Raw genomic sequence first — 23,794 nt, 5'->3', positions numbered from 1 at the left:
CTCAAAAGAACTGTTTGCCCTCACTGGTCTAAGTACTAGTATGGCATAGTTCTGTTGATGTCCATCCTGCTGTTCTCTAGAACTGTATTTTCATGCCAACTGACACCTTGTCTGAGCAAACTCTATTGCCTTTCTCAACAAATACCTTTCCTTTAAGCTGAAAGTTAGTTCTCATTCAGCCTGTCTCAAAAAATAGTGATCATTCCCAATTCTGTAACTACAGCTCAAATGCTTTAATCTCTTGTACAGGCATTTCTACTCCAAGTATCTATAACAGGAAGATTTAAAGCACCTTTCTTCTTATATCTTTCTTCTGACTGCCAAAATGGGTCCTATTATGGGTGTTCTACCGGCAATCATACTTTCAGATTGCTGGTCAACCTCTTTTAAGAATCTGGTAAAATCTTTTATTCTGTGAGACATCTAAAAATTTTGAACAATGTCTGGCACAAATCCTGAATTCCATACTACCTCCAACAATTTTCACAATTCTCTTCCTGCTCTCATCTTAGATTGTCACCTTGGTTGTTCTACAGCTGTTGCTGTTTTACAGCTGTCAGTGATGGTGCCCCTTCAGGTTCTGTCCATCACCAACTCTTCCTTCTGTTCATCAATGACCTAAGTTATATATCTAGTCTTTCCACTCATACTCTGATAACTTCACCCTACATCTTTCTTTCTGCTCATCAGTGACTTCCTAAGCACACATATAGTCTTTCCATTCGCATGCTGATAAATCTACTCTTCACTTTTCCACCCACTCTTCTGTGTCCATCACAATGGCATTCACAGGATGAGATTTTGGCACGGCTGACTTGAGATTTATCTCATTTCTGAATGAGACAAAACAAACTACAATATGCTGTTTTTAATGCTGCAAAAACTCAATGCCTCTTTTAACTTGCCACAATATTCATATTCATTTTGGACAGAATTCAAAATACATCTGAAATGTGCAATATGCTTTCTTATAGCATATGAAACCCAACTTGGACTTCAGTCCAATGCATGTGTCACTTTAATCCATGCCAGTGAGTGATGATTAAGAAGTTTGTTAGGAAGCTTATCTATTACTTCTATGTACTCTAACATGGGGTAAGTGGTAGCCAGCCACCTACTGCCTACTGAACAAAACTAATATATATCTTACAAGTGTTTTTAGTTGTTAGTGTTGATCAACCCCTCCATCTAATTAGGCACACCCGCTGACCACAGGAAAGCAACCGCCCCTATGGCGCTGTCCCACAGATTCTCTACACCGTTGATGCTCTGTCTGTGTCTCAGCATGGCATGTACTGTACAGTGCTCCATTACGTGTTTTCAGTAAAAACCTTTGACAAAAAATCCTAAGAGCAATGAACCTTATGTGTTTCATAGTAAAATGAAAATAAGAGATAAAATAGTTACTAACCCTTTAAACAGAAAACTATCAAAATACAAACATGGTAAAACACAAAATTATAACACTAGGAAAGAAACTGATAATATATTACCTGAGCATCAACCTGTTCAATGGTTGTTCCAAAATCAGAGGAAGAGAGGTAAGCCTCCTGAGAACTGCTGATGGTGTCCAACTGTTTGGCATCTCTCAAGAAGAAGTGCAGGTCAATTAGCTGATCCAAATATACCTTCTTGTGCTGCCATGCTGCATGAAGTTTGTTTCTCTCTTCAAGAACCTGAAAACAAAAACAAAAAAAGTCATAAACCTACTTTGCTCTTATCTGAAAAACAATTACCATTAAGTCATATTTTTACTGTACAAGTAAGTAATTTGCAGTTTTGAAGAACCTATCTTTAAGTGTGTTGTATCAACATGGTATGCCAACATAAGTATAAATCACTGTGTGTGTGTGTGTGTGTGTGGAGAGGCATCCAATAACAGGTTCAAACTGAATGCACCATACCTCAATTTGTCTAATTATACTGGAGTGTACTTTAATCCATCAACTACATTGATGGTATTACCTTGTTAAGCCTATCCTCAACCTCAGCACTGGCATAATGCTGCTCCTCCACCATAATGCCTCCAGCCTCCACAACCTTGCTGAACTGGTCCTCACGTGCTTCAATCTCAGCCTTGATGCGCTCATGGTCAGTCTTGAGGGCTTGAGCACTGGCTGCATCACGCACTCTTTCCTCTGCCTTCATACTTGCTACAAGATCACTTGACCAGCTCATCAGGTCACGGGACTGATAGCAAAAAGTGGAAGACAACGATTTTATTAGTAAAGGTTATACTAAAACATAAAAAGAATTCAATGCGACATAAGCCAGCTATTATGTCTTGGTGAAAAGTTTACACAATAAATATTCACTGAAGTGATATACATGATGTGGACTTCACCATCACCATCATTGTGCATACTTTTTTTCCCAACTACTGGTGAGATGGGGTGAGGAAGGATCCAGGAACAAAGAAAAGAAGTACAAAAATTGGAGAAACTTTCATTAACATGTCCAGTGAAATGGACCACACAATCATTCACAAATCATTTAAGCTTCAAAATCCTACCTCCATGTCACAAGTGTAACCATAACTTTTCTCTTCCCTACATTCACCTTTAGATTCCATTTCTTAAATACTCCCCCAAACTGTCACCAAGCCTTGTCTTCACTAACAATACAGTATCATCTGCAAACAATAGTTCAGGAAGTTTCCCAATGCTGCCATCTCTCATTAGGGCCACCCCAATATTCACTGCCCTACCTTGTATCTCCATTATAACTCCATTCATATCCAAATTAAAAAACCATGACAACATGACACCTCCCTGTTTCACTCTAACAACAAATAAAATTCACCTTGAAAAAAATAATTAAAACCAAACTAACTTCTGCCATGAATTTCTGAAGGTCAGCTGCAGCATGTAGCTCTTCTTTTCGCTTGGATGCCTTCTCCTGAAGTGTGTTCCAGTTGTCAATCACCAGTGCCTGCTGTTCAGCAATATGCTCTGCATTGCTGCCTGGATACATAGACTGTAGTCGTGCAGAGTCATCAACTAGAACCTGCAAGCAATGTAATTAGTGTATATGGAGTGCAGGGAGTGGAGAGGATATAATGATTCATGAAAGATATGGAGTAAGGAAGTCTATGAACACCAGAGTTAACGAAAATGTGCTCAGATGGAACAGTCATGTAGAGGGAATGGGTTGCTGAAAAAAAGTATATCAGAGAAAGTCTGAAAGTGGAAGGAGGCATTGTATGCCAAGATGATGGAAAGATACGGTAAATGAGTGTATGACAAAATGCAAGGTATGGTAGATAATGAGGCTGGGAAGTAACAGGGCATCAAGCTGGTTAGAAAACTTTTGTACTGAGGAGATAATACGAAAAACTGTCACAATCCAGATAATAATCATTTACATTACATGAGAGTTCAATGTTCCCAAAGTAACTGAAATTCATGCTTTTGTTATAGGATAAACAATTTGTATTCTAAGTAATTTAAAAATTTCTTACCGAGTGCCTGCTGCCATCGAACACTGCTATTTCATGTCACAATCTTACTAAACAGGAATGGGATTCTCCTTTCACAAATGGAAAATTGAACTGTACGTTGCATGTGCGATACATTTACAGAACAGTACTATGTCAGTGAAATTTGGAAGCAATGGACGATGACACTGGCATATTTGAACATACAGAGATAAGAATGACTAAATGATGTGTTAAGCTTCCCTCAGTAACAAAACTGCCAGGGAAAAAGTTGCAAATGAGATCTGTGAGGCTGGCTGAAAACTTAATACACAGGTGATGTGATGCACACGAGGAAATTTAGGTCATCTAGTCATATAAACAGATGGTAACAAATACTGAAGATAGGGCACCAAGAGGTAAGAACAGGACCTACAAAATGACCTCAAGGTTAGGAAATCAAACTCCGAGATGCTATTTAAGATATTTGGCAAGGACATTTGCCAGAAGGTAAACATGGTTTACAGATGCAATATGCATTGCTCACGTAATGCCACACAGCAATGTGGTTGGTCACTCTCATTTTAAATGTCAGGACCAACTTGCCTAACCCTGGGCTCCTACGCTTCTCATGGGGCAATGTAGGATTGGATGATTGATGGATGGATGGATGTACGAAACCTTTAGGTGCTGGAGAGAGATGCTTCATGTGGTAGCACTGATATAAACTGTCTTCAAAAGGGCTTGACTCATTTACATAGTATGCATCACACTGGAGGTATGTACAATTGACATGAAACCAACAAACAGTGCAATACAAAGAAAAAAAGAAATAAGAGAAATAATATCATTACTCACTCTCTTGCAATCTTTGTGTGAAGAAAGAAACATTAAAATACAATGAAAAATAAATAAACAGGCAAAATCTATATTAGGTATCGGTAGTTTTCAGGCTTTAACTACTCACTAACCTGCAGCTGAGCCTCAAGTGCAACCAGATCATTTTCAAAGCCCTCATGTTTTCTTAGAAGGGACTGGACGGAGTTGACATCACGGCCAAGGTCCTCAGGAATGGATTTGTATTTTTCTTGTATCCTGGCAAGGGCCTCTGCAACATCCCTATTAAAGCGGTGGATTTCTCCAGCCGCCTCAAGTTTCTGATCACGTGCTTCAATGTGCTCTAACAGGCTGTTCCATGCTGCCCTGGTAAGGCAATGAGAAATAATCAGCATTTTCCTAACTACAGGTTGATATATGGAAAAACAGTAAAGGCAGTTTCATCTTTTTCTCTGAACACACGAAATAGCTTACAAAATTAATAAATCACACATACTGGTACAAACATTTTAAAAAGCAGTGTTCTATGCCACCACAAGTCAGCCTTTTTTTTTTTTTTTTTCCCTGAGGGTTGCTTTCCAAGCTGCAGGTTGCCTCTTAAAATCCTATTAAAGTCTCTTAAATTTGAGGTTCCCTCTGAGACCCTTATCTCTCAATTTCCTTGGTATGCTTACTGAGGCTTCCCCTTCCAAGTTCTGGTTTGTATTATTAATGTTGCTAATTCTGTCCACTTGTCCGAACTATCTTCACCTACTGTACACATCACCTGACTAATACTCAATACCATAGTGTCCTCTTGATTTTATAAGTTCTGTCCCTCAGTATGCCATTACACATACACTGTACCATGTATTTCATAAAACCATAACAGCCAATACTCCCTCTGGGGAGTAAGGGTAAGAAGCTGCGCTATCATGGTCCAGAACACTTACTGGTGGGAAACATATTTAAAACCTTGGTAGGGTTGTAAAAGATAAAAAAACCTCAGGTCATTATAAGGATTTAAATCCTGTGTGCTAGCTACTATTGTCTCTTACCTGAGACCTCTACCACCAAATAACCAGGCACTGCACTCAAATCTTCAGATTTCTGAAATATAGGCATCTACTGTAATTTTCCATCCAGGAGGGAGAAATATGCTTTACAGTAATCCCTTGATTATCGTGCACTTGGTTATACCAGTTTTCGTTATGACTGCAAGATGAATATCTGCATTCCTGCTGTTCTCGTGGATTTTTAGTTGAATAAAATCATTATTGTGCACCCAAGCTGGTTTCTGCTGACAAGTGTCTGTGGTTTCCGATGGTTATGAGGGATTCAAAGATGAGGCCCAATTCTATCTATCTATCTATCTATTGCCAGACGCCTCAATCCCGTTTGGGGTGGCCACAAACAAATCGCCTCCAAGTCGCCCTGTCCCCCGCCATTTCACTACCCTGCTCCCAACTCACACCCCCCTCTCTCATATACCTCTCCACCCCATCCCTCCATCTCATCCTCGGTCTCCCCCTCCCTCTTCCACCCTCCACCTCACTCACATACACTCTCTTCGTCAGTCTTTCACCCTCCATCCTCTCCACATGGCCAAACCACCTCAGTGTGTTCCTCACAACGCTTCCTATCACATCCACATCAACACCACAACGCTCCTTTATATCCTCATTCGTCAGCCTGTCTCTCCACGTGACTCCACAAGCTCCTCTTAAATAACTCATTTCCACTGCTCTCACTCTTGACTTGTGTCCTTCCAACAACGTCCAAGCTTCACTTCCGTACGTTAGAGTTGGTATCACAATACTGTCATGTAGTAACTTTTTTACTTCCATGCTCACTTCCCTGTTTCTTATCACTGCTTTCAAGGAACCAGCAACCTTTCTTCCCTGCTGTACCCTTTCAAGCACTTCACCCTCCAAACCTCCATCCTTACTCATCACACAACCCAAAAACTTAAACGTACTCACATTTTCCAATTCCTCACCATCCAACCTCGCTATACATTCACTGACTTCACCTCTCTCAAAGACCATCACTTTACTCTTCCCTACATTCACCTTTAGGTTCCGTTTCTTACACTCTCTCTCAAACTCATCCACCAAGCCTTGCAGCTCCCCTTCATCTTCACTCAACAACACAGTATCATCTGCAAACAACAGTACAGGGAGTTTCCAAACACTATCCTCTCTCACCAGGGCCACTCCAACATCCACTACCCTACCTTGTACCTCTTTTATTACCCCATCCATGTACAGATTGAACAACCATGGAGACATGACACATCCCTGTTTCAAACCAACTTTCAAAGAGAAAAATTCACTTAGTTCACCATCCACACGCACTGCAGCCTTAGCACCATCATACATACTCTTCACAGCATTCAACAACTTCCCATCTACTCCATATATTCTTAACACTTTCCACAATCCTTGTCTATCCACCCTGTCATATGCTTTCTCCAAATCCATGAAAGCCGCATACAACTTCTTTCCCTTCTCTAGAAACTTTTCCACTAAAGATCTAAGAATGAATATCTGATCTACACAACCTCTTCCCTTCCTAAAGCCTCCCTGTTCTTCTCCAACTAATTTCTCTGTTCTTTCTCTAACTCTGTCTATAAGTATCCTACCATACACTTTTCCTATTATACTAAGAAGACAAATGCCCCTATGATTACCACACACTTCTTTTTCCCCTTTTCCTTTATACAAGGGAATAATTATACCTGACTTCCAATCCTCCGGGACTCTACCTTCCTCCCAGGCCAATCTGCACATCTTCCACATCCATTCTACTACTATCTCTCCCCCATGCTTCAGCATCTCACCACACACTCCATCAATTCCTGGGGCTTTCCCGATTTAACTTTCTTCATTGCTTCCACAACCTCTATCCTACTGATTTCTACCTGTCGTGTCGCCTCCCTCCTTCTCCCAGCCATTCCCCAGCCACTTATACTCGCATTACTTCCATCCTCTACGTTCAACAATTCCTTAAAGTGTTCTCTCCATCTGCTCACTTTTCTCCCTTCTCCACTAGTAATCTACCATGTTTATCTTTCACTCCCCTGCTAACTTCACTTCCACCCTGTCTTACTCTTTTCACTTCTCTCCAGAACATTTTCTTACAGTCCCTCCACTTTACACTCAAATTCCTTCCAAATTCCTCATCCACTCTCTTCTTACTCTCTCTTACTAATCTTTTCACCTCTCTCTTCCTTTCCACATATAACTCTCTCTTCTGCCTCTCAACTTCTTCCACGCCCCTATTTCTCATCCATTCATTGTATGCTTTCTTCTTTTGTGCCACAGCCTGTTTCACCTCTTCAGTCCACCACGCTGTTCCTTGCACCCCCTCCGTCTTCTCTTCTTTCCACACACCACATCACATGCTGCACATATTTCTTCTGTAAATATCTTACACACACCTTCCACGTCTCCCATCTGCTCCAATTCATATTTGCCCAATCGTTCCTCCACTTCTCTCTTATACTCTGCCTTTTTCTCATCCTCTTGTAACCTTTCCACTCTCCTTGCAACTACTCCTTCCTCTCGTCTTTCCCTTCTTCTATTCCTCCATCTTACTTGCATCCTAATTCTGGCCACCACCAAGTAGTGGTCAGAAAGGCCACTCCCCCAACCTCTATAAACTCTTGCATCCAATATACATCTTCGCATCCTTTCATCCACACACACATAATCAATCATTGCCTTCCTTTCATTCATTTCACCACCAACCCTTCTCATCACTCGCCATGTATACCTGTGGATCATTTTATGCCTGAAGAGGGTATTGGCTATTACCAACCCCCTCAGCACAGATGTCCACTAACGCACTCCCATTCTCATCTATCTCAGCAGGCACACCCCACTCACCAACTATTCCATCCACCTTCACATTACCAACTTTACCATTCATATCACCGATCAAAAACACTCTCTCATTCCTTCCAAACTTTTCCATGCACACTTCCACATTTGTCCAGAACTCTTCTCTCACTCTTCTAGCACGATCTTGCGTTGGCGCATACACACACACAATCGCCCACATTTGTATTCCAACTTCCAACTTTACCCACACAATCCTTGACCCAACTGATCCATACTGTCTTATGCTCTTCTTCCATCTTTTACTCACAACTATACACACTCCTTCCTTTGCCCTCGCATTCTCATCTACTCCTGCACATATACCCCATCCATACTCCCATTCTCTCACACTTTCTCCTCTCCATTTTGTTTCAGTTATTCCACATACATCCACTTTCGCATCCTCAAGCACCTGGACAATCTCTCTCTCTTTCACCTCATCATTCGCTCCTCTTACATTCCATGTACACATTACCAAGTCCTTTGTCCGGTCCTGGGTCGTCAACGTTTGGTCAGTCCTTGTCCGAGGCTTCTTGTTTGTTTTTTTAGTTAGTTGTTTTCTGGGGAGGGGCACTAACCCTCCGCCAACCCTTTTAGTCGCCTTTTACGACAAGCAGGGATACTGGGGGAGTATTCTCAATCCCATCTCAAGTCTGTCCGTGGTACATATTTCTTCATTATTGTGTCCTTTTCATCACTTCTCATTAACCTAACATGCGTTTCTTCCTTACTGTGCCCTTTTCATCAATTCTTATTACCTTAATCATGCCTATGTGTGTTTCTGATACCATAACAATATGTATGTATTTAGTGTCCCTAAACTGTTGTAAATGAGAAAATCTGGGCTTGCACTTGGGGTGCTTGGTACCAGTTATGATAAATTCCATACGTTCTGTGCTTTCATTATTGTTCAATTTTGTTATCATGCACTAAGCTCCATACCAATTATGTGCACTAATCACAGGAACACTGTATTGTCAATATGGGACACAATTCTGTAAATATCTTCCAACCACTTCTGACTGCCGCAGCTGAGCTAGCTTCTGCTAAATCTACCCATACAACTTATGTCATCCAGGCAGCAGATTTATTGATAACACACTCAAGCATCAGATCCCCTACAATTATTTCCTACAGCCTTGGCTGCACCACACTATCTTGCATATGGTACACTCATATTTACATCTTGCACTTGAAAATGGCTTGTTTTCTCAAGAGCATGACATTGCTTACAATCATTCATGCAGGATGACTTTAATTGGGGAACTGATCTTTCCCATGACTTGTTTTCATCTAGGTCTTCCACAGAGGTAGGTTAATTTCATGCTGGATTATGGCTTTCTTTCTCAGTTCTGCTAAATTTAAAGTAACTCATCCAGTAATCTGAAGGGTTGCACTGTGATGCAAACCAGCAGGATGTCCTCCTTGCTCCTTCAAGATAATATTATCTTGTGAGGCTAATGCATACAGAAGCTGCAATAATCCAAGATGTGGAAAGGGTACTGCTCATATTGCAGTCCTTTTCTTGGTGTCATGGATGTGGTCTTCTGCTCTCAAGTGTCTGGGGAGAGAGGGGGAGCACTGTATGGAAGTCAAGAAAAACATTTTAGTCCCCTGTGCCTCACAGCAGTGAGGGAGCTTGGGTAAACTAGGACTTCTTCCTTTTCCACCATGTACCACGGTGTTATGGTGGAAGGGGAGTCAGCTACTTTGTGTGGAGAGACGCTCTCAATACTGCAGCTATGACACACACTGCTAGGTTGGTGAGATAGTGGCTGGGCTGGAAAGTGGTCTGCCATTCCTGGTCCAGGCCATGCTCAAACATGCAAATGGAAAAACCCATATAAAATCCTCAGGTCAGTCTCTCTTAGACAAAGTATGAATTCCCCTTGTTCCCGTTCATTCCGCAATACAACTGGAGACCTTGACGTAATATCAAATACTCTCGGTTGTATTCCAGAGGAAGAATGAGACTAGGCAAAAACTGTCTGGCTCTCTGGCAGTCAACAGCCATTAATCCTCCGCCTTCTTTATGCTCAGTAAACAGGGAAGAAGTCAAACATCTGGATTTATCAATGTAGGATACTGCCATGATCCTGTTAACCTGTCTTGTGGCCAAGCCCTCAAGTGCAGTAAGAGATGCAACAGTCAGCTCCAATGGTGTTAGTTAAATGACAAGGTGATGACGGAAGTGCTGCCAAGGTTTAAGTCTTGCCTTTTAGAACAACATTATGAAAGGGATAGGTTGCTCTGTGATGGTGCAGGGTTGCCCTCTTCCCTGTGTTGACAGATGTACAGGTAAGTAGAGGTACATTCAGAGATAAAAGTTCACCTCCTATTCCACTGCAACCACTTCAAAGGGATGAGTGTCACTTTCTTCCCCAAAGCACCAAATCAAACAGAATTATTGGTATCTATGGGCAGAAAAGCATACCAAACTTCTCTCAGTTTAGGAATGACAGCTGGCAGAGGAAAGAGGTGAAATACTGGACAAATTCTGCCCATGACTGCAAAATCACAGACAAAAAGATCCAAACACTCTGGGGTCTATTTATACTTGGAAGACATGGCAATAATGTGGACACTAAGATATCCAGTATTTGCCAATCTCTTAAAGTTGTAAGTTGCTTTTGCTGCCCCCTCCTTGTCAACTTCAATCTTCTTCATGGATAGTTTGAAGTACTATCTCCAGTATATCACAGCACACCTGGCAACACTGGATGTATAACCACTGCCTTCATTTCCTTTAACATTTTGCAAAATTCACCACCAAAAGATCCTATTGCAATTTATTCCTTTTCCTTTATGCACCTCCAAAACCAAATAAACAGCTCCTTTGCTATTATTTAAAAATATTAATAATGATGATACCTGTAATAATAATAATAATAATAATAATAATAATAATAATAATAATAATAACAATAATAATAATCCCCATCACCTTAATGTACAAATGAACTTAACTCCATTAAGTTAGAGTACATCATTGTTTGAATGTCTTTTATATTTTACTCTTGGTCTAACACAAGTTATTCTGCTTATGAGAGGCTTCTTAGACTGAAGGGGTTGGAACTATTCTATAATAACCCCATCATTAAGAGGACATCAGTTTAATATATTCCAACTACCTACATCACCAGAGGAGAACACTCAGACTGACTGTGTTTAATTCAATAAAATTAATCTTAACACCCCCCCTGCCCAGCCCTCAAAAGGGTGAACTTACGAGTTTTAATGCAACACCTTACCGAACTTTCTTGTGGTAGGCAGTGACTTGGATTGCTGGGTCCTGACTTTTAGTGGGAGAGGAAGACGCAGATCCTTTACTGTTAGCAGAAGGACAGATCAGAAGTTAGTATAGTTTATTTTTAGTCCCAGATGACCAAGAGATACAGAAATTGTTAGAAAATTAGACACCTTTACCATAAGAACCATAATGCCAAAATATTAAATGAGTACTGTATAAGATATAAACAAAGTAGTATACAATATAGAGAAAATCACCTCTAAATAATGAAATGAAAATCAATACTATAAACACCCAAGCAAAACTGAGAAGTAAATAATTACCACTAGAAGAACTAGATGTGAATACTGTACATTTACAGATAATATTCTTATGCACACTAATGGGTTCAAGTAAAATAAAATGTACAGTATTTACTATATGACTACTGTATAGGTAGTAAGTGAAAGAAAATTAATAAAAGTAAATGAAAAGATATATCACACTGACACTGTAAATATAGTAACAAACACTGCTTATTTCATGTCAGTATGAAGATAATCTGTAAAACAAGTGAAAGTTTATCATGCCTTTTAAGGAAAAAACACTCATGCATCACAAGCACTAAAGGTCTGAAATTAGTCATGCCCCCTAACTCCATATTATTTGAATAATTTATCAAGGTTATTATAGATGCAAACCATATTTCCAGTCCTGAAGTTCCATTTTCATTCACATGCATCCTGTCCAGTTATTTATGTTTAAAACAATATAGAGAATTATAGTTAAAATGTTTCACATATAGCAATCAAGTCCTACTTCAGCAATAAACCCTCTGGTAAACACGTGTTTTGAACTTATGTACAGCACTTGCAATTACCTTATAACTAATCCTTCAGCAGGAAAATTCTAACTAAATCTGTTTTCAACATTCTCAAGTTACATATTCGAACTTACTAGGGTTTTTTGGTCGACATGCTTGCACTGTCTTCTGGATAAATTGTTATCAAACATACTTCCGCGATATTAAAAAATGGTAAAAATTTTCTTACCGCAAAAATATTATACTGAAATTATGTTACTGCAGCCCATTCTATCCATGCATTGTAACAGCCTGCTGCACATGCCAGACATTGGCAGACAAGTCTACTATACATCCAGAACAGCAACTTTTCCTCAGGGCTGAGGAACACTGCTCTCTGTCAATGAAGAAGTAACTTGCCCTCACCCAATGCTTCACACCTGGGTGTATGTAGGGCTATTGAAGAGATGTGTAAGAAATATACTGTATATGGAAACTGTGTTGTAGTGGCTTGTAGTGGCTGTTTCTGTATATGTCACTCAGGGAACCTCAGCAGGGCATCAACATATGAAATAACTTGAATGGACACACAACTGCACTATCTTAAATGTCTACCCCTTGGTATGACTGAACCCAGATCAGGAGAACTGGTAGATACACACTGCCCACCCAACCAATCAAGGCTTCACATTTAAATGGGGAATAAATATGTTGGCAGGTGAACTTAAGTGCTGATACATGGTGAGGTGGAGGAGAGGAGAAATATACACACGATCAATAAAGTATCTATGCAGGAGATCGATGATTTCACAATGAGAACTGCTGCTGCTTTCTTCCTAAGGTAAAACAATTCTTAATCACAGTTTGCCACATTGTGTATAAACCACATGCTAAATGAGGGGCTAATAATAGTGGCAGGCATACACATAAACAAGTGACTGGAGAACATTTTCAAGTGTTTGTCCAGCATTCAAAATGCAGAAATGGGAAAGTATAAAGATACTGTACTTAATTTTTTTATCATGTGTGCAAGGAAGGAAGGAGCTAGCTGCAGCATCACCAGATGTATTGAAAATTTATTCTTGTTTCAAGATAGTTAATTCATTCGTTGATAAAGGCTCCAACATGCGTTGGCCATTGTCACCTAATGGTGGCTCTCCATGCTGCTCGATCTCTGGCAAACTCTCAGCTCAGTTCCTTTTTCTTGAGGTCACACTCTATGACACTGTCCCGGGTCCTTTTCGGTCTGCCTCTTGCAACCCTGCTGCTGGTGTTCACACTTCTCACCTTCAGCACCCAACTGTCATCCTCCATCCTCTCCCTATCACTATACCAGCACATTCTAGTTCCATCCTTCCTCTCAACTCTTCACTCATAATCTTAGTTCCCTCCAGGCCTTGCTTTAGGATGAACTACACATCCATCTAATTATTCTTATTTCTATATGTTTGAGCTTATAAGTATCCTCTTCGTTAATGCCCAGGTCTCACTACAATATAGCATTACACTCCTAATAAATGCCACATACAAAGATTCCTTAGCACTGGAGGAGAGTCCTCTCAATGATGTGAGGGACAACAACTCCCTGAACTTCCTCCAACCACTTCTTACCCAAGCCACAAAGCTATCTCCTGCCACACCTCCAGCACATAACATGTCCCACAAATAATGAAACTTTCAAACACACCAAGGAGACTCACCAGCAAGATCAAGCCTTTCAAACCTGACAAGCTCTACATGCTCTCCCAAACACACCACACACACAAAATCAGCATTATCTCGCAAACTGTATCTAATACAATTATGTCTCTTTGCACCCACTTATTACTAATACTGCACAAGATGAAGTTACTTCCCACACCCTAGTGGCAAATCACACATTGCCACTCTCTCTGCTTTGACAGTACTGCCACCAGCCCAAGATATGTTTGTTTTACCTGCATTTAGTATCAAAACCTTACACCCCATTCCATCTCTCCATTTCCTAAAGCTTTCTTTTGCCTCCCTTTCATTTTCTGCAATCAACATCAAGTCATCAGCAAACAACATCTTCCATACGAGTCCATTTCTGATGTCATGTGGGAGAGCTTCAAGCACCATAACAAACAATAAGGGGTTAAAGACTGACCCCTGATGCATGCCAACATTCATGGAAAACTCATTACCATACTCAAAAATCCATTCACTCTTATCTAGGTGTGAGCACCCACATACAGAGCCATAACCACGCTAACCAGCCACTTAACAATCCCAAGTTTTCTCATTGCTTATGGTAGTAAGACCTGGGCAGCAAAGCAAGAGGACATTTGTGGGCTCAAATGTACAAAAATGACAATGATTAGACGAATGCGTAGTGTCTCCTTGAATGAAAGGCCTGAGGGACTAGGTTTACGACTGAAGAGTTGTGAGGAAGGATGGCAGTGGAGTGTACTGGTGTTGTAATGAGAAGGGGTAGAGGGGTAGATTGAGATGGTTTGGGCATGTGGAGAGGATGGAGGATGAAAACTGGGTGCATAAAGTGAGAACTGTGAATGTCGGGGTTAGGGCTGCGAGAGGGAGACCGAAAAAGACCTAGGACGAGGTCATAGATGAGCCCTCAGGTATAAGAGACTGAACAGGGAGGCTGCCAGAGATCAAGCAGCATGGAGAACCATCATTAGGTGACCAGGGCCAGCACATGGAAGCATTATGATACTTTTATAAATCATACAATGATGACGATATGACCACCTCCCGAAGGACTCTGTCAAAGGCCTTCCCCAAATCAACAAAAACAAAGTACAGCTCCCTATTCTTTTCTACATATTTTCCTGAAGCTGTCAGACAATGAATATAGCAACAGTGGTCCTTCTGCCTGGCATAAACCGAAACTGCATCAATCACTAATTACTCTTCCCTAATAATACTTTCTAGAACTCTTCATTGCTTTCAGTATCTGGTCTGGAAGTTCTATGTGTCTATAATTTCCTCTTTCCAGAGCACCCTCTTTTCCCTTACATACATTTACTTTCACTTTTCAGCCAGTCATTTGGGATAATACTCTCATAATTATATCCATCAAGTCAGTAACTAAACCAACTCCTATATCTCCTGAGGCCTTCGGTATTTCAACAGTCAACCCAGACACATGGGCCACCTTCCCCATCTGCATCCTGCCTATTGCCCTGCTCACAGTATCAGCATTAATCAAAGGCCAAGAGCCAAACACTGGATTTGCTGACTCCAAACCTTCCTTGTTACAGTCAAACTTCTCGCTCAGCAACCAGTTATAATGCTCTCTCCAGGCTTCTTTGATAATCTCACTGTCCACTACTACCTTTCCCTCATCATTCTTCACACACCAATCACCCATGATGTCCTTGTTTTCCCTCTTCATCTGATTTGCTAACTTAAATACCATATGCTTCCTTCCACAACTATTTAGGTTATCCTGTAAAGGTCCACGAGACAAATTTTGCTGTGCATTTCTCCTTCCTATCCCTATGCTTGGCAACCAAATATTCCTCTCTGTTACCATCCATTTTCCATTCCCAGAAAAGTCTTCTTTTCTCTTTAGCTTAAAAAAGTAAATAAATAAATAAAAATAATTTTATTCTGTGCACTGCCTAATTATTTTATGAACTCAGAGAACCTTTCCTAAGTACTGGGGTAATATTCTTAAATCACAACGCTTTATTAAAGTAATTTTACTGCTGAAGATCAGAAGAGCACTTCATAACTCTGCCATATTCCTCCACCAAGTGCATAACTTTTGGAAATTTATCTCAGAACTCTGTTTTGCATGTCGAGATATTGTATCACTGATTCTCACAACTGATGACTATACAAGTAAGAAATGTTTATGCAAATAAAATGCTGTTGGCAGTGCACTTGTCACAAACCCATTATACCATTATGTATGTTGGGTAGGGTCATCATTCAAGAATGGAATAAAGGTCTTCTTGTTTGTCATAAATGTATACCGTCATTATACAATGGTATCTTGACGAGGTCCCCAGTCTTGTTTCTGGAGCAATACATCTCTGTCAGAAGGAGTGCATTCTGCTACGCTTATAATATACTGTTAATTTACTAGACCACATTTCTTCAGTGTAAGGCCTGACAGTAACACAATTTTAGTTAATGACACACATACCAACTTAACCCTTCTGTACTGTGATTTACTGGCTACATCATGTCAGGCCATCTCACCTGAACCATAATGTATCCCCTGTGTCAAACAGCCTTTAAAGTAAGGGAGAACTCTGGTTAACTGAAGCTCTGGGTGGAGCCAAGATTGCTCAGCCATTCATGCTTTAGCTCTGTCCACTCTCGGTCTTCAGCCAATCATCATCCAGACTGACCATGATGTAGCAGCTGGATGCCTCCCCAGATACACAGTCTTGTCTCATAAAGAGTTACTAACAGTACTTGTACAGTTTTAGACACTGTACAGCAATTAGCAGAGTAAGGCTGACACCTAGAGGAGACAGTAACCTAGCTGATGCAGTGGCTTTTATCCTTGGACAGTGAGAGAATAATCTACTACAGTCTCACAGGTCTAAGATCATGAGATGAGCACGGCAGTTAAGTTCATTTCACCATGTCTGCCCCAGCTTCACTTTATGTAGCTTTAGCAGGAACATTAGTAGTAGTAGTGGTTGTAGCAGTAATTGTAGTCCCATGTTCATCTGAATGTGAACTGCAGGTCAGGATGAGGTTGCCCCCCTCCTGCAGTTCAACATCCCCTTTTCAATGAACAGGGAAGGTGCTGAGGGACACTAGCATAACCAGGCAGAAGAGCTGTCCAGATATGTCAGTACCACCACATGAAGGATCCCCTCACCACCACCTTTGGTAAAAATATATATATATATATATATATATATATATATATCTGTGGCCTCAGGATAGAATGGGATATAACTGGGATTCAGTGACTATGACCATGGTAGACATTCAGTACCGAAGAAGTTAAGTACGGTAATGTCAAATGTGTCTTCGACAAATGATACTGATTCCCTACTAAGGCCTCACCTATGCTAACTATGATAATCAGGCATTAACCAACATTGAGAAACGCTTGAAGGGATTAATGAAGATAGTTTCTAATACTCTCACTACCAAAGGCCTCATCTAATCTTAAAAGAATTATCTGGCCAGAATAAAAACATCATGTAAGGGGTTAACTACATAAAACAAAACAACAAACTCTGAAAATCTGATGGTGTCAAACAAAAGATCACACATTCCTTCACACACAAGTAGTCAACAAAGTTCAGTCTAACCTTTGCCTTTAAACAATGCACCCATTCTCATGCAAACTTAGTGAAAAGAGAATTACAGCTGTAAATACCAATCAAGATTTTCTGATAACAGCCCATAAGGACTTATGAATAAATTATAATGAATAGAGGAGATTAATTTACTTATTATACCTACCTTTCTGTAGACATTGTAAAAAATTTAATCCTATCAAAGTCAGGGTTTCATATACTTACTGCATTCAGTATATATGAATAACTGTGTGTGAGAATAGGAAGATGGCTACAAGTGGCACACATGTTGAGTGTTCATGCTAACATATCACAAGATGCTTCATTTTGCATGCGGTCCTTACTTTGAGATCATAAAAGATGGATTATAACACACATGCTTAACATGACTTACCAGGTATCTACTGTAAATTTGCAAGGTTACATAACACAATAATTCTGATCAAACATTAATTTGCTGAAAGATGTATAAATAACTCGGGATGAAAAACTTGAAGTAAGATATGTTTACCTGAGTTGCTCCTGCTTGCGTTCAATCTCTGATGCATAGGGGCTCTCATTGGCAATAAGCTTCTTGGCCAGCTCATCACACTGATTGAAGCGCTCAGACCCAGCTTCAACACGGTGCTTGAAGTCATCAAACTTAGCTTGCAAAAGCTGTAATAAGTTTGCTGTATCAATTATCTAATTTTTCTATATGGGTCAACGTAAGCAACTTTATTCATTTATTTAATGGCGCTCCAATCAGATGGGTACAGGTTTATATCCATGGGGTGGTTGGGGTTTATTGCTCACGTTATGCCACTCTGGGATGAGTGAGGTTGGTCACTCTCATCTTAAATGTCAGGACCCACTTGCCTAGCCCCAGGCTCCTACGCTCCTCATGGGGCAGTGTAGGATTGGATGATGGATGGATTATTACTACTATTATTATTACAGTACAATCCCAGTTAACCGGGTGGCTTGGGGAATTTACCTTCCCGGTTACAGATTTTTCCCATATTTCTGATTTTCAAGTCAAATCTATACAAAGGCTATCACAGCAGTAAATACAGTTCAGGTACTCACCAGTCACATTAGGGGTTACACTAAGAGATTCCGCCAGAAAAACTGCCTTGTAAACACACACCATGGTCATAACGCACGTGCGTGCAATGTCTAGCAATTTGCAGTACTACAAATTGCACCAGTCCATTGTTTACCGAATTACTGTATTCATTATATGTACTGTACTCATAAAAATTGAAAAATAAAATAAAGAAATAAAAGCTTGAACATTTATTAGTGAACTGATGATGTGTTAAGACTGCACTGTAGAATTATCACGACACCTGTGCCCCCACGTGAGTTTTGTTTACGTTTCTGACCCCGACTGTTCTTCTTCTTCCCCACCTAGAGGAGTAGACTGTAGCACCAGTCGAACAGGGCAGTACTCCCGAGGTTGATGGCAAGCTGGTGACAGGGAGAGCTGGAGCTCCCGTTTCACCAGCCCTCAGGACTTGATCCTGACCATCTCCCTTTTCTGAACATTTTCAGTACATTCATTTACACAGAGAGTAGGCCAGCATGCTCTCATGATACCTCTACCTTCAACTGTCTACACCACACTACATGCGCATAACATATCACACCTTCTATTCACATCTTTAGTAATGGCCGCTGCAATCTCACAATCAAATGAGGTGGTATCTTGGATTGCCACCACCGGCAGGGTAGGGCTGGAGGCACAGGGTCCTCCCGGTCGCTATCAAGCGACTGTGCCGGCAGCGACTGTTGCTATTTCCGGGAATGCTCGTCGGCGAAGAGGTGACGGTGCGGCCTTATTCTTTACCAACATCCGTGGCCTTACCACAAATTTAAACTCAGTTCATTTTTCCTTCAGTCCATATCCCCTTTGGCCCTTTTCCTCACAGAACCACAAATCTCACCCTCTACCGATATATCTCCATTTTGTTTTCCCGGTTACCATCTCCTTACAAACTTTCGAAACAAGGGCGGCACCTGTTGTTATATCAAATCCCAATATGCAGTTGATACAATTTTAAACTTCACTTCATCCAGTTTTGATTACTCATTATATAAATTAAATTGCCAAAACATTACCAAATATATCTGTGTAGTTTATCGTTCCCCCAATGCTTCTTCGGAACCCAGTGTATTTGATTCCATATCCACTCAGTTGAGTAACCTTGACCTTGCCCTTGGCAATGAAATTACCATTTTGGGTGATTTTAACATACACAATGTTGAATGGTTATTGCATTCTGCCCGGACTGACGACGCTGGTCTAGAATGCGAGCTGTTTGCGGAATCGTTTAATCTCACCCAGTTGGTAAAGCAACCAACCAGAATACCTGATAATCCTGACCATAATGCCCATCTCTTGGATTTATTCTTGACAAATAATCCAGATCAATACAGGATAGAGGTACTGTCACCACTTGGATCCTCTGACCACAATCTCATCAAAGCCTCATTAGTTAACCCTCCTACACCTCCCCATTCCGAACCTGTCAGGGTGACCCGATGGCACTTTGACAGGGCAGACTGGGATGGATTTAGAAATTATCTTGCTGATGTTCCATGGCAGTCCTTCTTCTCTAGTGATCCCAATTCTACCCAGTCCCACATTTGTGACTTAATACTAGCTGGTATGGATTTATTCATACCAAGTCAACAATTCACTAAAAGATCAAACTCTCCAAAATGGTTTGATGGCAATTGTGCCAGAGCAACAGCCCAAAAGTCATTAGCATATAACTCTTACTTAAAATAAAAAACACCTGAATCACTCTCCCAATTTAAAATTGCTAGAAATCATGCAAAAGCTGTATTAAATCTATCTGAATCAAACTTTCTTCAAAAGCAAGCATCAAAACTACTTAACAACCCTAATGACAATAGAATATTCTGGTCAACTCTTAATTCTTTCAATAATAACTTGAACAAGTTATCTTCCATTCCCCCACTAAAATCTTCAGATGGCAATATTACAAATGACCCACGTGGGAAAGCAGATATCTTTGCTAGTACCTTTGCAAGGAACTCTACCATAGATGATACCAGCTAGAATGTCTCAGTACTGGAACTTGATTCTCCCGAAATTGCCCCACTTAAAATACAGACAAGATTTGTAAAATCCATCCTAGACAATTTACCTACCAACAAAGCTCCAGGTCCAGATGGAATTCCGCCAATTGTTTTAAAAAAGTGTTCCCCTGAACTTGCCTCTGTCCTAGCTAAATTATTCAGACTATGCATACGTACTTCTTTATTCCCAAATTCATGGAAAGAAGCCAATATCCACCCAGTTCCGAAGAAAGGAAGTTCGTCTGACCCCTCCAATTACAGACCAATAGCTATCACATCTTCTCTTGGTAAGGTATTTGAAACTTTAATTAATAAGCATATTGTTAAACATCTTGAATCCAACAGCTTAATTAATGATAGACAATACGGTTTTCGCCACGAAAGATCCACCATTGACATACTCAATCTCTTAACTCATACCATCCATCAATCAATTGATCTTTTTGGAGAAACTCATGCAGTAGCTCTTGATATCTCTAAAGCTTTCGACAGAGTATGGCACCGTTCCCTGTTGTCCAAACTCCCTTGCTATGGACTAACGTCTTTTGTTCCTTTGATTTCTTCTTATCTTAGTGACAGGAAAATAAGAGTAAAAGTAGATGATGTATATTCGAATTTCCACTCAATTAACGCCGGCGTGCCGCAGGGATCAGTTCTGGCGCCAACCCTATTTCTGGTTCATATTAATGATCTCTTATCTGTCACTCACAATCCCATTCACTCATATGCAGATGACACAACACTACATAGTTCATTCACACTCAGACATCCATTTACAAAGTCTAATATCTCTACCTCTCAACTCAGTACAGCCATCTCCATAAATCAAGATCTATCTACAATCAGTGAATGGGGACAAAACAACCTTGTCTCTTTTAATGCTAGTAAAACTAAATATATACAGTTTACTAATAGACAGATATTGCCAGATTCGTACATTACCTTCAGTGCTACTAATATTCCCATCTCCAAAAGTATTGAAATTCTTGGTGTCTCACTTAACAGTGCCCTCAGCTGGACCTCTCATGTCAGATCACTTGCTAAAACCGCCTCAAAGAAACTTGGATTATTGTACAGAGTCCGTAACTTCTTCGCCGATGAGCAGTTAGCTATAATTTATAAGAGTCATGTGCGCTCTCAGCTTGAATATTGCTCACCCTTGTGGAATGGTTGTGGAGAGGTTGCATTAAGACAACTAGACAAAATTCAGATTAAAGCTGTTAGAATCATTAACAACCCTGCCATTACATATAAACTACCTCCCCTGCAAGTAAGAAGGAATGTTGCCTCCCTTGCATTATTTTACAGATATTTTTTTGGCAAATGCTCAGACGAAGTTGCGTCCATGGTGCCACCTCTCCATGCCTTCCCTCGTGCTACACGGGCATCTGGTAGCGCTCATGACTGGAACGTCACTCAACCATATTGCAGAACTTCTGCCTATCAGAATTCTTTCATTCCCCGAACTGCATCTCTCTGGAACTCGCTTCCCCAGAGTTGTTTTCCTCCAAATTTCAACCTACAACTGTTCAAGTCTAACTGTTACAGATATTTTATGAACAGAGGACACCAGTAATCTGGTGTATGGATTATTTTTTTTCTCCATTTGTTTTTCCTTCCTCCGTTCTGTTATTTAAAACAAAACCTGACCTCCATCACTCCACCCCTCACCCGCCACTCAGCTGTTTTGCAGAAAATAAAATAAATGATGTACGTATGAAATGCAGGCATATTATTTATTTATTTTTCTTCCAACAAAGTAAACTTTCATTCCTATTAACATTTATATTCAGCCATTAGTGTTTTATAATGTTCGCCTTTTTCAAGTCTGTTGTATATGTCCAGCTTCTGTTTCAAGGTAAGCACGATACGTTTACGTTTAGTTTGCACTTTAGGCATTTTGGAGTGTACAAATTACCGTCTATCAGTGGAACACAATAGCAAGAGAGCTTGTTTACTGTCTGGTGGCAAAACGCAGACTGGTGATTTTTGGAGGGTGTGGAGGATGACTGAATTCAAGTAGGGGAAAGAGAGGGAGAGGAGGGGTGGTTAAGAGGATTTGCTAGGGATTTACATTAGCCGGAAATGCCTTCACCTCGCTTTGTCTGACTTCACCCAGCCTCGCGTGACACGATCAAACGGCGGTTTGGCGGTCCATTCAAATTGGCGCACAGTTATAACTTACTGACATTTTTACCAGCCCTTGAATTTTCCCGTTTTTCTGAGTACTCCGTTTGTCTGGATACCGGATAGCTGGGATTGTACTGTATTATTGTTTTTTTTTTTTTACACCACATCCCCATTTTTCAACATGGGCTAAGGCATTGCCCCTGGATAGAGGACTTAAGTTTGGAGTGTGTTGCACTTTATGACTGGATGCCCTTCTTGCTGTCTACCAATGACCCTTGGAAGGACTATTATACTAGATATAAACATGTATTCCTAGCTCTCGCCTCTCCAAAATTAATCAACATTCTATATAAAAATGTATTCTTATCTCTCGCCTCTAAAATTAATCAACATTATACATTTACTTCAACTAATTTTGGAATGGGCGAACCCAGAAAATCGAAAACAAAGTATAAATCTAAGGACCATATATCAGATGAGCCTCACCATCATTCACTTACTGCTCAAGTCATTGAAATTTTGGCTCCACCTCACCAACAAAAACCCTTTTTTTTTTTTTTTTTTTTTTTTTTTTTAAACATAGGATAGAGCCAAAAAATTCTGACACCATGTTTATCAATGAATGTAGGCTACTGTCCATTTTAGTGAACAATCTGTTAATATTTATCCTTCTTCCATCCTGTCAGCTCTCACTTCTGTATTTTATCAACCCCACTGCTTAGATGGAAGTAATGTTTAGACGATACAGATTATCTTGAATTATTACCAAGATTCAAACAGCAAAACCACTAGGGGTGTGGGATTCTTGGACATTCAAGTGAAGTGTAATATTTTTCTTAAACAATGCATATCCAGTTGTTTACCATGATTACCATTTAAAAGAACACAAAGATAATATTCAACTCACAAGCAGATGCTCATAATCCTGGCCAAAGTCCTCAGAGGTGGCAGTCTGCATCTGCTCAGTGATCCATTTCTCCAGGTCCTCTGCCTCACGGAAGTACTCATGTCTATACATTGACTCCATCAGTTTTTGACGCAAATGAGCTGAGAGCTTTTGCAGATCTTTCAGTTCCTGATTAAGCATCTGGAAGGTAACAAACACAATCATGATTTATACAACTATGCATCATAATTAAGAAAAATCTAAAAATAGTTAAATTTACACTCTCC

General features: G+C 40.3%; 1 protein-coding gene across 1 annotated transcript in view; it reads right to left on the bottom strand.

The window, feature by feature from the left end:
- The window catches only part of kst (spectrin beta chain, non-erythrocytic 5 kst), a 211,455-nt gene that overhangs the window by 123,901 nt on the left and 63,760 nt on the right, over positions 1 to 23,794 (bottom strand). Inside the window, exons 26-32 of the mRNA XM_080277991.1 lie at positions 23,529 to 23,708; positions 17,913 to 18,058; positions 11,367 to 11,444; positions 4,387 to 4,618; positions 2,833 to 3,006; positions 1,966 to 2,190; positions 1,494 to 1,676 (exon numbers count right to left, since the gene is read on the bottom strand). Of these exons, the coding sequence (XP_080134117.1) occupies positions 1,494 to 1,676; positions 1,966 to 2,190; positions 2,833 to 3,006; positions 4,387 to 4,618; positions 11,367 to 11,444; positions 17,913 to 18,058; positions 23,529 to 23,708 (1,218 nt within the window). The remainder of the gene's footprint in view (positions 1 to 1,493; positions 1,677 to 1,965; positions 2,191 to 2,832; positions 3,007 to 4,386; positions 4,619 to 11,366; positions 11,445 to 17,912; positions 18,059 to 23,528; positions 23,709 to 23,794) is intronic.

This window comes from Coenobita brevimanus, chromosome 71, assembly GCF_032717465.1.
Source record: "Coenobita brevimanus isolate Jiangsu-jjx chromosome 71, ASM3271746v2, whole genome shotgun sequence".
Lineage (NCBI taxonomy): Eukaryota > Metazoa > Arthropoda > Malacostraca > Decapoda > Coenobitidae > Coenobita > Coenobita brevimanus.
The sequence above is the reverse complement of the archived record's forward strand: the minus strand, read 5'-3'. Positions and strand labels throughout refer to the sequence as shown.